General features: G+C 51.6%; 1 protein-coding gene across 1 annotated transcript; it reads left to right on the top strand.

Annotated features, from left to right (window-relative positions):
- Nucleotides 1-15: 15 nt before the first annotated feature.
- Nucleotides 16-14313, top strand: MRPL37 (mitochondrial ribosomal protein L37). The gene is made up of 7 exons (XM_025427710.3): nt 16-436; nt 3621-3804; nt 3899-4014; nt 6852-7037; nt 8933-9090; nt 12014-12217; nt 13865-14313. The coding sequence occupies exons 1-7, from the start codon at nt 91-93 to the stop codon at nt 13940-13942; spliced, it is 1272 nt and encodes a 423-aa protein (XP_025283495.1). The 5' UTR covers nt 16-90; the 3' UTR covers nt 13943-14313.
- The last annotated feature ends 1531 nt before the right edge of the window (nt 14314-15844 follow it).

Here is a 15844-nt window from a genome sequence, read left to right as displayed (position 1 = left end):
TTGGCGCCCCGCCCCTTTCGCTCCCAGCAGGCCTTGCGCGCGGGAACATGGCGGCGTCCAGGTAGAGGGCGTGAGGGGGACCGAGTTGGCATGGCGTTGGCGTCGGGGCCCGCGAGGCGGGCGCTGGTTCGCCCTGCGCGGCTCGGCCTCGGGGACTGCGGGGCCCCGGCACGCGGGGCGTACGAGTGGGGCGTGCGCTCCACGCGGAAGCCCGAGCCTCGGCCCCTGAACAGGGTGTACGACATCCCCGGACTGGAGCCCATCACCTACGCGGGGAAGATGCACTTCATGCCCGGCCTGGCGCGGCCGGTCTTCCCGCCCTGGGACCCTGGTTGGACGCACCCAAAGTTCCGCCGCCCGACTCCGGTTCACGAGCAGCCGCTGTACAAGGATCGGGTCTGCTACGTCTTCCACCAGCGCTGCCGCCTCCTGGAGGGTGAGGCCCTATAGGACGGGCAGGAGGGGACCTCGTGCCCCGTCCCTCCGCCCAGCACTGGCCCCAGCCCCCTGTGGCCTTGAAACTTCGTGGGTCTCGGTTTCTCCGTCTGCGAAATGGGTAGTGATTACGGCCTCTGAGGGTTTCGAGCCCAAGTGGGATGAGAAGCGCTGCTCCCGTGTGAGGCAGGATTAGAGAGCTGGAGGGGCCAAGGGAACAGACCCGGCTCCTGCCGTCCAGCTCTGTGATTCGGGGCAAGTGGCTGAATCTTCGGGAGCCGGCCTCTTCTGGGAGCTCGGGGTTCTGACTAGGTGGGCCACACTGACCCTTCCAGCTCTTAACGCCCTGACACGTACCTGTACACCGAAGAATTAGATGGAGGGAGGCTAAAGCATGCTTAATCTCCTGGCCTCTGGCCTGTTCTCGCAGGATTGGTGAAGGTGACAGAGAGGGACGTGGTTTGTGGGCACACGTGCTCTGGGTTAATAGTGAAGCCAGGGCTCTGTCTCCCGTCTCCTAGGTCCCCCTCCTTTGTCAGAGGTCAAAACTGAGATGTTTCCAGGAAGGGGTCTGGACCTAAAAGCCATCTGGCCTGCTTCTGCACCCCTTTCACTAAGAGCAGGTCAAAATGCCTGAGCCGAATAAAACCAGTCTGTGTCTAGAGTAAAACCAGAAGTTATTTTCCAGAGTCCGGGGAGGCGGGAGGGAGGGGCTCGTTTGTTGAGAGTCTCTCCCTGTTCTTGCTGTTCTTCCCTAGTCCCTTAATCACGTGGAAGTAGAGCAGGTTCTGAAAACACAAAACGGTCTCAGGGTCAGTGGGAGCAGTTATTTTCCAAAGAGTAATTAGGAAAGGAAGACGCCTGGCAGGATTTGGAAACTAAACCAAAGAATAAATCCTAGATTTGCCGGGGGGGGAGTAAGTCAACTGGCCAGCCTCTGAAGCCACTCAAACCCATTCCCAAAAGCTGAATTTCTGGTATCTAAACATTCCCATTGCCCTATCAGAATGCTGAAATGGACCTCACAAGACTTGGCGTCCCCCTCCCCTTTTTTTAAAATTTATTTTAAGTAGGCTCCACACCCAGCACGGGGCTTGAACTCACAATCCTGGGACTAAGAGTCCCATGCTTTAACAACTGAGCAAGCCAGGCGTACCACCCTTAAGTGACCCTGGTAACATGACCAGGCTTTAGGGCAGACAGACTCAGATTTTCCTCCACACCATCACTTACAGGGTATGTGACTTGAAGCAAAGTCTCTGAATTTCATCCTCCAGTTCCATTAAAATCCCATCAGATTTAGAGATAAAGTTCCTGGCACAGGATAGGTGGTGATGCTCAGTAAATGGCAGCTCTAATAATTACATATTATTCATGTACTAGTGAACCATAAAAATCTCAATTTTTTAATCCATTGTCAAGTTTAAGGAAAAGTGGCATTGTAGAACTCAAACTCTGACTCCAGTCCCATGTTTTTTCTGCTGCACCACAAAATTCAGAAGGTACTGTTCTAAACGCTTGTATTTCCCAGGTCCTATAAGTCTCAAAGTGAAGTCTTACTGTCCTCATAGCATTTCATTTATTAGCGCAAAGTAAATTGCCTGAGAAAGTCTCCTTCAAAGTATCCTAGGCTCCATTTAATCCTAGGCATAGCTTTACAAATGAAAATAAGTCTCTGAAACTGGTGTTTTCCCAGTTGGCACAAGTAGCCTACTAACCAAAGCAGTCACCAGCCTGCCATTAACTTGTAACTACACTCATGGAGAAGAATACAGTATTAGCATCGTTTTGACGGTAGGAGACTGGTATGTAGATTTGATGCATAATTTAGGTTCCTAATGCTGGGCACTTTCTTCCCTCAGGGAAGCCCGATCTGGGGAAGGTGAAGTAAGGGAGTTTTGCTTGGCATCGCAGCCCATCCCACTGACAGTAACTGTCCTTAATGTTTAAAAATGAAGCAATCTGAATCCAATCTATTTTTCTTTATTGATATTACATCTTTTCCCGAAAAGTATTTCAGGCATCTTACAAAAATTTTACAGCACAGCCAAATTAAATTAAAAACATGGAGGTGAGGAAATCCACACAAAGGAAAAATAAAACACTGAGGTGAATACAAAAAAAAAATCCATTCTGTGAGGTTCTGCTTGCTAAAGGGGAGCCCTTAACTTGGCTCTCAGCCTGTTAATGATACAGAGACAGGGTCAACTGACTAGGCCAGTTGCCTGTTTCTGTAGTTTTATTAGAACATAGCCACACCCACTTGTTTACTTGTAAGTGGCTGTTTTCATTGCTACAGAGTTGAGGAATTGTGACAATGTGTACAGCTCAGAAGCTGAAAATATTTGTTATCTGGCCCTTTAGGGAAAAGTTGTTGACTCCTGTTATAGAGAAGAACATTTTCAGTTATGTAGTCTCACTATGTCCATAAGACAAAACCATGCTATCCCAGGAAAACCCCAACCTTCTGGTAGTAAGGCCAGGGAGGATCCTGTGTAATAAATAGAACATGTGATCCTTTCAACAAAAAACAGCAATGCATTTCATACAGCTTCTGCATACAAAAATCTGCTTAAAGATAGCTCATTATAGAAGTTCAGGGTTAGGTGAGATGTGAAAGATTATGTTTCAATGTTCCCCAACTCAGGGTCCCTCAAGTTATTCATGGTCTCTTATTTCCATTATTTAACAAAAACTATTTTCCCTTGATAAAGCAACATGGGCTTAATCCTTGGCCCACACCTAACAAATGGAGTATATTTGGTAGACATGAGCTTTTCCAATCAGGGCCTTGGATGTGGGTTAATAAAGGGATCTAGGATTTGAAATGCTGGCATATAGTCTGGAGTCTGAATCTTGCAGGCCACAGACAGACTCTTTCCCGCAAGATTCAGCCTTAGGAGCCCAGCCACCTTTGCCGCTTTTTGAATCCCTCCAGGGCAGGCACGCACCACCTCAGCCAGCTGTTGACCATCATTAGTTGGTCCTGAAGCTGAGTTGAAATCTGGCTGTCCTGGCTTCCACTCTTATTTTAGTTCTGACTCCTCAGATGTCCTAGCACAAATCCTGATTCTCCCAAGGCAGACATTTCCCTAAGATGGTACTGTCAGACTTAAGCAACTCCTACAGAATCGTTTTCTTTTTTTGTTTTTTGTTTTTTTTTTTTGTGACTGATTACCCCAAAGGTGTGAAGCAGGCCCTCTGGCTTACCAAGGCCAAGTTAATAGAAGGCCTTCCTGAGAAAGTGCTTAGCTTGGTCAGTGATCCAAAGAACTATATAGAGAACCAAGATGAACGCGTTCTGAATGTGATCTCTCATGCCCGTCTCTGGCACTCCACTGAAGACACCCCCAAGAGAGAGGCCTACTGGTAAGTTTCCCCCAAGGCAATAAGATTTCTGGTCAGTGGATCTTAGAGTCAACCTGTTGCTTTACATCTCCAAATGTCTCTTCTTTCTTCTAAGTCCAGTCATCGTGGACAGTCTGATACAGCTGTGTAAATCCCAGATTCTCAAGCATCCCTCTCTGACAAGGCGGATCTATGCCAAAAACTACACGTTTTCTACTACCTGGAATCGAGGTTGGTCATCTTGGTGTTTTTTTTGTTTTGTTTTGTTTTGTTTTAATCATTCTGCTCTTAGCCCCACTAACAGCTTACCAACACCACGTCCATACCTGTGCTCATTTCCATCCTTCACAGACCAATTTTGTAGGCTCAGACACATCCTCCTATCATCAGCCACAGACCAGACCAGCCTGTTTTGGGGGATAGGAGGGACAGAAAGAAGAAGAATCTTTAAACAGGCTCAATGCCTAGCATAGAGCCCAAAGTGGGGCTTAATCTCACAACCCTGCCATCATGACCTGAGCTGAAATCACGAGTAGGACGCTTAACCAACTGAGCCCCAGGTGCTCCTCAGACGTTTTTGTTTTTAATCACTTCTTCCCATGACTTAATTCACCCGTATCTGTTGAGTGCCCGTGAGTGCCTAAATGTTGAAGAAAAGAAGTAATAAAGCACAGGCAGTCTCTGCCTTCACAAAGCTCATACTTGATTGTAAGAGCCTTCTTGCTCCATTCATGCTTTTCTCTTTTTCCAAATCCATTTTCCACATAGCTGCTAGAGTAATCTTTCTAAATTGCACTTCCCTCCCCTGTTCAGATCCCTCACTGCCTCCCAGGATCTCAAACCATTTATCATTGGATGCGACCCACTGATTTGGCTACCAGCTAGTCTTTCTGATCTTCAGTCCATCTCTACTACCCCCACCCCCACTGCACCTCTTGGCCAAATTTACACTTCAGCCACTTGCAGCTTTTTGGCATCAAGCTTTTACACCTTTTGCACTGTGCTGTACATTCTGTCTGAAGTGCTTTTTTCTGCTTTCCACATTTGGCTAAATTCTTGTCTGCAAGGCTCAGCCCCCTTCCTATGTGAATGCAGACGTTAGCTAGTCTGCTTCTGCGCTCCTTCTGCCCATCATACCTATTTTTATCAGAGCACTTGTTGTACTGTATTGGAATTCTCTAATGTCTTCTCCATCTGCCCCACTAAACTGAACTCCTGACAGCAGGGACCACATCTTACTCATTTTTGTACATGGCATCTAACAGTTCATGGCACATGAGCAGTGCTGACTGAAGGGATGGGTGGGTGATTACCACTCTGAAGTGTCTTAGGGATATTGGAAGCACACCAGTATTTTCATTGGTGGAAATCCGGAGCAGGGAAACTAGCTATGGAATGATTTGGGATTTTCAGGACCTCTGCTTGATCAGGTTTCTCCCAACTTGCCCCTTTTGAGTATGTGCTTCCTGGCAAGGAGTCAGCTATGCAGAGGTAATGGCATCACTAAGGAAATTATGAACCTCATTCATAGAGGAGTACTTGTTGGCCCATCATCAACTATTACCTCTAATTAAACTGCCCCATTTGGAGCTGTCACTGGAGGAGGGATGTGGAGGGAATTGAATTGGAAACCACACTAGAGTGGTCTGCGGGGAGAATCTAAAACCCAAGGTTAGGAGAGGTCCAGGCACATTTATCTTCTTGCAGATTATATGTGAGGAAACAGGAAATACTTTAGAAAACTATTCTTGAGGTGTGGGTGCGTTTTAATAAGCGGATCAGAGTTTATCCATGCACAGATGTAGTATTCCTGCTTTACACACCCAGTGAGGGAGACTGCATGCTAATTAGATGACAGTGCTGTTGACCAAACCAGTGTTTGGACATAGAAGATCATCGCCCTTGATCTCTTACCATTGCGTTGTGATCGCTTATTTCTAAACACCCAAAGCGCCTTCAGAGGAAGATTTGCCCCCTGGAGAAATTTCAGGAGGCCATTCTCAGGGAGCCTTTCAGGCACATTTTGCCTAGTGGCACACAGCCTCCTGTGGGGACCTCTGTGAGGGACATGTGCACACGCTTGCAGTGGCAGCTTTGCTGATTTGTCCGGTGTGTGTGTGTTTCCTCATAAACTTAACAGCTATGTAGCAGATAGGCTGATCCGTCACAGGTGAGGCTCCTGACTGGCCTGATTTTTCCTCACTGTCAGTTGTTGAAGACAGCTTGGCTCCTTTCCTGAGTTTAATAGCCTTTCTCCTTAGTCTCTAGTCACCTCCCTCCCTCAATTCTCCATTCCCCCTTCTACATCATGCCCTAATCACCTGGGTTGTCTCAGTAAACTGCTGTGGGGGAGCAGACTTCTGTGCCTTTGCACATGTTTCTTCCACCTTAACTAAAATGTTTTTCTTTCCTTTTTCTTGCCTGGGCACACTGTTAACCAATCAAGGGCAGTTTTGCCCCCTAAGGGAGATTTGGCAAAGTCTGGAGACATTTTTCATTGAACAGGGGGGAGTTGTACTGGCAACTGGTGGATAGGAGCCAGGGCTGCTGCCAGAACTCTGCAGTGCACAGAACAGTTCCCCTCACCAAAGAATTATCCAGTCCAAAATGAGAATACTGCTGAAGTTGAGCAACTCTGCTCTTATCCATCCTTCGGAAACTAGCTTAAAAGCATCCGCTTTTGGGAAGCATCGCAGGCCTCGGAGGTCAGTTTTCCCCATCTCTTCTGTCTCGGAGTATGGTTCACACTTCTGTATGCGCTTACTACCTAGGAAGCTTCTTGAGAGCAGAGGGTAACTCAATCATTTCTGGTCCCCAGCGTAGAGCAGGTGCTTGGGAAGATCTGGGTGGGGCAGCCCTGAACCCACAGAGACTGCCAGGCTTCAGGGCTCTTTGGTGAGGGAACACAGGAAGAAGAGGGCATTGGTTGGTCCCCTTGTCAGCATCTTGATCAGAGTTTTGTTTTCTGCGATCAGGCTGAGCAGCTAGGAAGGCACTAAGATTTGAGCTACATGGCAGGATGAAGGCTCTAGACCAGGGTAGACTGATTGTCTCTCTCCTCTTTTTAGAGTCTTTTCTCCTTCAGGTCTGTGGTCCTAGTGGAGCCCGACTGAACAGCAAGGATCCGCTGCCTGCCATTGCCTCCAGAGAGGAGGTGGAAGCTACAAAAAATCATATTCTTGAGGCCTTCTATCCCATATCTCCCACTATTGACCTTCAGGAATGCAATGTTTATGACGTGGAAGACAACACGGGTAAGTGTCATAGCCTCATATCTCCAGGCAGTGAGGAGATGAGGGATGCGCTTTTTCCAGAGGAAAGGAGCATACTGAATACTGTGTGCTTGGCACCTCACACGCATTTTTCCTAAGAGCCATGTAGCAGCCTATCCCCACTTTGTGGGCAAGAAGATGAGACTCAGGGAATCTAAGGGGTTTGCTCAAAGGCTGACTTTGCTTTTGATCCCTGAGGTAACTGTTACATCAGAGTTGTAATGGGTGGCTGAGGGGCTCTGGGCCAGGCGCCAAGTCCTTTATTCACAAGTCCCTTGAAAGACGCCCCTCTTTCTATGCACCCTATAAACTCTGGCCGACCTCCTGCAAGGACAGAGGAAGCCCTACAGGCCTTGGATGGAACTATTCATCTAAACTCCATGGAATAAGACACCGCCACCCCTCTGGCCACCACAACAGAAACTGGAACATCAGGCTCGCACCCTCTAGTCCGCCCCTAGGAGTCCTAGTGCCTGCCTTCTAACCTCATCTCCACGGTGACAGCTTCTAGCAGGCCCAGCCTGCTGCCACAACCTCCCAGCTAGCCGGCCAACCTGACCTGGGCTCTTTCCTCTCAGTCCATCTGGTTCCCAGTTCCAGAGCCACCCTTCTGAAACACAGATTCTGCCCCTTGCCTTCCTGCCTGCGTGCCTACCTCCCGATGCCTCTTGGGTACAGGTGGAACTCCTCAGCTTACCATCTGAGGGTTTGGGGGGCTGTTCTCTGCCCCTGCACCACCCCTGCCCTGTCCAGCTACACACAGCACACTGTGCCCTTCCTCACCTCAGGCTCTGGCGTGCCCTCTCTCCCCTGACTGGGGTCTGTGGCCGGCTGCTTCTTTCTGTCCCCACCTCAGTAGTTCATCTTTGGAGTCACTCCTTCCCAGAAATGCTCTGGGGTCCTCCCGGTCATCAGGGCCCCTCCCTCTGTCCTTTCCCAGCCTCCAACACACCCTGCCCACATCTTCACCTGTCCCTTCGTGTGGGGCCCCCCAGACTGAACCCCTCAAAGGCAGTGGCAAGCCATGCTTGGCCTCTGTTCCTGGCACCTGGCTGTACCTGGAGCCTGTCTCAGGCTGGCTGCACAGGGTGCTAGCAGCTAAAGCCAAGACGGTGGCCCAAGGGAGGGTGTTGCTCTCAAGTAGTGCTTGCGTCTGGGTTTTTCAGAGCCCATGTTTTCCCAGCTTCTTCCTCCTCCTCACCCACTCTAACTAACCCAGGTTACTCATTCCAGAAGCTGCCAGCCTACCAAGAGTTTACTCTTAGCTGTGCAGGGGACAAGAATGATGGCCTGGCAGGGGTGTGGCTGGGGAGAACAAGGGCTAAGCTCTAATCCTCAGTGCCAGGATTTGCAGATCACTTGTGAGTATGAAGCGAGTCACTTACCGCTAATAATTAAGTAGGGAATTTTGCAAATGATTTGCTTTAAAAAAATAATTACTCTAGTTTTCAGGTTTTCTCCTATTAACATCCCTGTCATCTATGTGCTTGAATAGTGAGAAAGAGGGCGGAGTTAGAGTCAGCCCACAGGAATGACCTGACACAGGTTGGCAAAATTTTCAATAAAGAGCCAAATAGTAAATATTTCAGGTTTTACAGGCCACATATGGTCTCTGTGACAGCTACTCCGGAGACATTGTGTAAATGAGTGGGCATGGCTATGCTCCAGTAGAAACTTTATTTTCAAAAACAGGCGGGGGGCCAGATTTGGCTGGCAGGCAGGCTGAAGTTTGCCATCCCCCGAGCTGTAGTGATAACATCTGCCTTTACGGAGTCTCTGTAGTGCCTGGCACTGAGCCAAGGTGAGGTGACTTTCTAAAGGCTTTGGGACAAGCTGATGATCCTTTTTGCTCCTCTACCTGATTATGCATCTTGCAGGATTCCAGGAGGGTTATCCTTACCCCTACCCCCACACCTTGTATTTCCTGGAGACAGCAAATTTACGACCACACCGCTTTCGACCAGACCAGCTGCGAGCCAAGATGATCCTGTTTGCCTTTGGCAATGCCCTGGTTCAGGCCCGGCGCCTTTATGGGGTATGTATGTGGAGGAGACCACCGAGCTACCTTATGTGATGTTGACTTCCGGCCTTACACTGCTCGAAGAAAGGAGGGAGGCACAAGGGATTCCTTCCTTGACTGAGGAGTTCTAGGGACAGGTGCTTCTATCCACCCTACGGAGATACCCTGACATCTGCCTGGGGCCTGCTGTGTGCCTGCGTGTCGTTTCCATAAGCCACTTCACTTGTTGATCAGAATAGCCCACAAGGTTTCTTTATTATCCCCATTTTCCAGTTATGCCCCTGAGCTGCAGGGAGGCTAAGCAGCTTGTTCAGCCTTACATAGCAGTGAGTGGTGGGGAAAGGGTCAGAACTAGGTGTGCCCAGCTCCTAAGGCTTGAGTTACTTGTGCTCTTGTACACCCCTTTGATTCTGTGATAGCAGAACCAGAGCACAAGGCTCCATTGGGCAGGAGGAGATAATGTAGACCTGTCTCCCAAGAGAGGACAGGTTCAGGGACCAAGATACCACTTGGTGATAGCCCCTTAATTCTCAGAGGAGGTTTCGAGGACCTGGATGGTGGAGAATGCAGGCTGAGTGGTGGTCCCACAGAGCTACCCCCAAAATGGGGGAGAGCTTGCCCTGGGAGCAAAGGCCTCCCGTAAAAAATAACAGTATGGGATTCCTTCAGCAGGCCTGGACACTGGATCCTGGGGTGGGGGGCGGTAGGGGTGTGGGGAGTGTGTGTGTTTGTTGGGCGAGGGCTGAGAGCTGCCAGCTCCTGAGTCTGAGGCCCTCCAGGAGGAGACTCATGATGTTCTGTTTCACCTGTTTCCCATCCTACTTGATCTGAGATCTAGGTGGGGTTGCAGAGGTGTGGTTGGCCAGATGAGATAGGGAGTGGATTGGACCTTGCTACATGCCAGACATTTAATGAGGATTCTTTAGATCAGTGTTTCTCAAAGTATGGTCCTGGGTTAGCTCATGAGCATCATCTGGGAACTTGTTGAAGTACAAATTCTGCATCAGAAACTCTGGGAGTGGGGCCCAGGTAACCAGTGTTATAAGAAGCCCTCCAGGTGATGCTGGAATAAGCCCAACGTTGAAAAACACAGCCCTAAAATTTGAAAACCACTGCATTGTTTGATCCGTACAGCAGCCCTCTGGCAGGTGCCATTAGCTTCATTTTACAGATGAAACTGAGGTTCAGGAAGCTAAGTACCTTTCCCAGTGTCACAGCCAAGAGATTAGCAGCTGTTACATCTTTATGTCACCTTTTTTGTCTTTCCAGTCCTTGAAGGTTGTCTTTCTTCCATTCCTTGACTACGTACTCATGAAGGCTCTGGAAGGTTAGATGACTTGCCCAAGATCCCATAGCTATTGAGTAGGGAAGCAAGCATTGGAGCCCTGGTCCCTCCAGCTTCAAAAGATGTGTTGCCTCTCAACTCTGGGGCAGGGGAAGGAAACAGACAGAGTCGCATGCCAGGTACCCAGTCTGCAGGCTCATTGTAGCTTCTGTGCCAGCTGTTGCCAGCAGAGCATGGGTAGCAATGCTACCACTAATTGCCACCCGGTTGGGTAGGAGAGGAGACCTCCCCCACCCCTCCAGGTACAAATTATTCCTGGGGATGTGAAGTTGAGCAATTATGGGAAGTGCCTCCATGTAAAAGGTAAAATTGCTGAGAAATTTATGTACTACCTGCAGTTTTATTGATCTGTAGAGGGAGATAAGAGTCAATACAGAATTCTCAGCTAACACTTAGAGGTACTTTTCTTTTTATTTATTTCTCATGCAGCTAAGAACAGGTATTTCTAAGGCCAACAGTCCCAGTGTGGCCCACGCCGAGGTCTGACATTAGCTATTCCTAATGTCATCCAGCTCTGGAGGGGTGAACGTAGGCAGCATTTTTGAATCAAGGATGCTCTGCTTCATGGGGCCTGCCTACCGGGTCTGTCCAGCAGGTAGCCATCACCAAACTGGACTGTTGGAAAGGCTCAGTGGGGTCAACGTATAATTTTTCATCCGCACGGGACACTCCTGGGCATGAAAAGAGGTACTACCACCCGATATCATGGGATGTTAAGTGTCAGCTACAATGTTAGAGTTTTCAGTGATTTCCTAGCATGGCATATGATCCTGGCTCACCTGTCATGGGCAACCTTGTACTGAACCTCAGTTTCCCCATCTGTGAAATGGGAGCAGACTGCTGGATTCATGAGATTACCAGTGGCTATAGAACCACTGTGATGCCTGGCACACGAGAGGCTTGCAGTAGCTGGTTGCTACCATTACTGTTACCAAGTAGTGCTGATTTGAAGGGATCATCAGCAAATGTGCTGCCAGGTGAAAGCCCGGTGCTGGCACGGTGGTGTGGGCATGCCAGGGATCTGACATGTTCTCAGAGCTGCCGGGGGCACAAAGCTCAGGTCAGGCGACTGCCTGCAGGTCCTGGGCATTGTGCAGTGCCAAGCCCTTTGGAGCGAGGCACTGGCTAGTCTGCCTCCTGGGGCCACACGTCCGTGTGATGCCACCAGACAAGTCTCAATTTCCTCATCTGTCAGGCAGTTGAGAGCTGAGCAGAGTAAGGTCATATATTACCTGACCCTCCAGGTTAACATTTGGTGGAACTGAGATCACTATTTGGATTTCCCATCACCTCCTGTGCTCTGCCACTGGCCCGTCCTCACCCCCCCCCCCCCCCCCGGCCCCCGCGGCAGGAATTACTGTCACGTGTTTATTAACCAGGAGGCCCGGGTCAGGCAGAGCCAGGCTGGGGGAGGGAGGGACGGACTCGCCCTGGATGGTGTCCTGAGCTCCTCCTCCTGTTACCATTGCCCGGTCATGGGAACCTTAAGCGGGGCAGGCATTTGTAGAGGCCGGAGCTAGAAGCTGCCTGTTCCCTGCTGCTCTTCACCCCGGCTGTTGCTGGTTTGATGGACTCGTCCCCCTCTCCTCTCAGAACCACACTAAGGTTTTGGAGCAGCCGGTTGTTGTGCAGAGTGTGGGCACCGATGGACGCGTCTTCCAGTTCCTGGTTTTACAGCTGAACACCACAGACCTGGCGTCTAACGACGGCATCAAGAATCTGGTCTGGGTGGACTCGGACCAGCTCCTCTATCAGCATTTTTGGTGTCGCCCAGTGATCAAAAAGAAAGTGGTTGTGGTAAGTCCAGCCATCTCCAGCCTGGTGATTAGAACAGGGCCATTACACAGTTTCCCCAGAGTGAGCCAAGGGTGGGGTTGAAGGAATGCTCACAAGTGGGACCCTGGCTTTAGGGACTTCTGCCCAGGATCTCTACCTGGAGGGCTTGTCCGCTAGAACGGTGCCTTTCCACCCTGGGCCCTGCCCAGTCCTCCGCTGCCCTCCTGCTTCCCTGTGCACTCAGCACGCCCAGCTCTTCACAGCGCCCCTCTGGGCCTTACTGGGTGCTGCTGCTACCCTCTCCCCCTGCCTTCCATTTCTCTGTCCTGTCCTTCCAGGGTTAGTGAAAGGACCCACCACCCACTGCTGCCCTCACTGCAGTGCCTCGGGGTGGGGTCCCTGTAGCCCGTGTTCCCCCATCATAGCACAATCCCGCTGCTATTCTGTAGGTTTTTCTCCTCCATCAAACTGAGCTCCAAGCTCCTCGGAGGCAGGGCCTGTGGACAAGGCATTCATCATTTCTTCCCACGGACGTGGGATTCGTCCCATGGCCTTGTGACTGTCACACCCCAGGGCTCTGCTGCCAGAGTCCAGGCCTGTGTTCTGTGCAGCCCCCTTGTCTAAATTCACTATGTGACGTCAGGCAGTGATAAGTGCACTGAAGGGTCAGGGCAGCGTCAGGGGCTGTGAGAGAATGGAATAGGGGTGCCGGCTGTGTCCTGGGTCCTGCACGGCCTGAGCAGGTGTGCTGCGTGGAACTGGTGTTGGGCCTTTGAAAAATGGGCTTGTCAGCTGCCTTGTTACCTCTCCCGCATCTGTCGGTGCTGTTTCTGCGCAGGAAACGCCTCTCTGCTCTGGGCCCTCTTCTTTCTTTGGCCCCGGATACCTTTGTGTGCCAGCCACAGCCACACCAGCCACGTCTGCCCTCTGCTCTTACCCTGCTCTCCTCTCCTACATGTTTCTCTGGGCTCTCCCTTCTAGAACACTGCCTTAGCGGCAGACACATCCTGGTTAGTCAGATGGCTCCTCCACACCTCTCCTCAGCTCCTGCACCCCCGTGCAGGCCCTGGCCTCAGCCTGGCCCTTCTACGTTCCGCTCTGCACTGGTGCATGTACTCCTCTCTCTGAGGCAGCCTGCTTTTGCTGTTTCTCTCTGGCCATTCTACTTGCCCTTTAAGACTCCGTCATTTGTATGGAAGACCTTCTCCCCTGCTTTCTGAGCATCTTTTCCCTACCTCTTTTGTGAGGCCTATCAGCTTTTCTCATCACTGTTGGAACGTCTAGCTGTGAGCTCCTTGAGGGCAGAACCAGATTCAAGCCACTGTTGGGCACAGGTGCAGCACAGAGAGAAGGGGCCTGAGCAATGTGTGTGAAGTAGTGAGAGATGATTTGGGGATCCAAAGGGGGCAACAGACCGCTGGTTGCAGTGAGAGGGATAGGGGATGAGGACAGTGCCAGCACACGTTCTGGCTGGAAGCACTAGGAGTGCTTTGTGTCCCCCAGCCCAGCCGTGTAGCCATCAGTGCTAGCTCCCCGCTGCCCCCCTTGTGCGTGAGAGGAGGTGGCAGTGACTATCCAGGCATTTAGGATTTACATAAAACCAACCTTTCTTTTCATTGCTGCTATTAAACCTACTAGCAGGATCCTAACGGGCTGTGTTCTTTCCAGGAACCTGTTGGGCCAACTGGTTTCCAGCCAGAGACGTTCAGGAAGTTTTTAGCTCTGTATTTGCATGGTGCTGTGTAAGCCAAGGACCGACCTGAGGTCTGAAGCCCCCTCGTCCCCCTTCACGCAGAAGATCCTGCCTCTAGAGCAGTGCTGGGCCTGCCGGAACCTCAGTGCTCCTCCAGCCTGCTGGTCTGGCTGCCAATAAAGAGCGCTTCTGGGGCCCTGGAGCCCGTGCCTGGTGTGGGGAGCTGTCAGGAAGGGCGCCTGTAGCTGCACAGCGGCTACACCGTGAGCCTGCCTGCGTGTGCGTGCGGCCCTGGGGCCTGACCTGGCCCACCCTAAGCCCTCCCTGCCCACGGCCCATCTTGACTATAGATAAGAATCTTTGTCTCTGGATTTCATCTTCTTCACCTGAAACTTGAGGTTAACATGAACTACCTTGTTTCGAAGCCCGTAGATGATGTATGTGTAGCATCTGCCACGTGATACGCTCTCTCTGATGCCTGCTGGGTTCCCCTGGGACTCGGAATTGCGGGCACATTCCATAATGACTGCAGGGAACCTGCATAGAACATGCATTGTAGATTTCTCCCTGGTATTCGGGTTAACAGAGCAAGTCCATCCCTGGTTCGGCTGCGGCCTCTCTTTCACGTAACTTCCAAGTCCTGCTCTGGGCCCGGCCCGGCACCTTAGACGCAGCATCCTCTTTGATCCTTGCATAGTTCTTGCAAGGTAAAGAGTGTTTCCACATTCAAGAAAACTGTTGATTGCCTTATTGTGTGCTGGGCCTTGTTCTGGGTCCTCCACAGAGGGGACGTGGCTGAGAGCAGTTAGCCAGAGAAGCAGTCCGGTCATGCCCGCTGCCTGCGGGAGGGCCTCTGAGGAGAGATCTGAGAGCAGTGTCACGGCCACCAGAGCTGTGGCCAAGTGGAGCCCTACTTGTGTCTGGTTCCCGGGCTTGCACAACATCCACTTTGCAACTTAGTTTTTAGGCTTGGTGGCATGGTGGTGGCTGTCTGAAGCCAGGCTGTGCTGGCTGAACCCCTGGATACCAGTGGAAACAGGAGGGGGACGGCATGACCGCCTAGCCAGCCAACCGGGGCCGTGGGAGGGGCCAGCGCTGTGGGGTGGGCCTCGGAGCTGAGCCCACAGCGCCCCCCATACTCAGGCCCCCGCACAGCTCTTCTGCAAGGTGACGCAGACAGGACTGGCGGTTTTTACCTCCCCCTATAGGTGGCGGAGCTGGGGCTCAGAGACCAGGTGGTGTAGTGGGAGGAGCTGGTTTTCTCCGTGACAGAGAGGTGATGACAGGTGCCCACTCCACCAAGTCCCAAGTGCCTGCCCCCCTCAGCCTCACCACCTGCACCCAGGCTTGGCTCACTGCCCAGGGTGAGGAGTCCAGCCTGTCGGCAACAGTGTAGCCCCTTCCAGCCGCCACCCCCCACAGTGACACACACAACACGGGTCTCCGTCCCTGCTGGAGCATGATGGAACCTGCGACCAGGTCAGGATTGGGCCCAAGGGTACCCCACTGCAGACCTCCTCTGGGGGCAGTCCAGCTCTTTAACAGTTTAAAAACACCTGCTCTGTGGCCAGCCCGGCCCCCTCTGGGAGCCCCCAGGTTGCTGGCACAGCGACTGGCTCCACCTTCCACTGCCTGAGCACCCACACACAGGTGACCGCACACGCTGGGGTGGGGGATGCAGGGGTGAGTGCTCAACAAACATCCAGTTGCTCCAGGAGTAACAGCACCTCCTGGGTGATCATGGAACAAGGAGCACAGATGTGGCCCCCAGCTTTGAGGAGCACCCCCACCTGGGGGGGCGCTCAGGGTTCTCACCCGTTTAGCGGACGTCAGGTGTGGGGGGGGGAGATGCGAGGCAGACCCCACTGTAGGCTGGGACCTTCCCTGACACCCCCGGGGCCCCCTGCAGCTCAGCACCCCTCCACCATGGCTTCCACCTGCACAGATGGCAGCAT

The sequence above is a fragment of the Canis lupus genome, chromosome 5 (assembly GCF_003254725.2).
Source record: "Canis lupus dingo isolate Sandy chromosome 5, ASM325472v2, whole genome shotgun sequence".
NCBI lineage: Eukaryota > Metazoa > Chordata > Mammalia > Carnivora > Canidae > Canis > Canis lupus.
The sequence above is the reverse complement of the archived record's forward strand: the minus strand, read 5'-3'. Positions and strand labels throughout refer to the sequence as shown.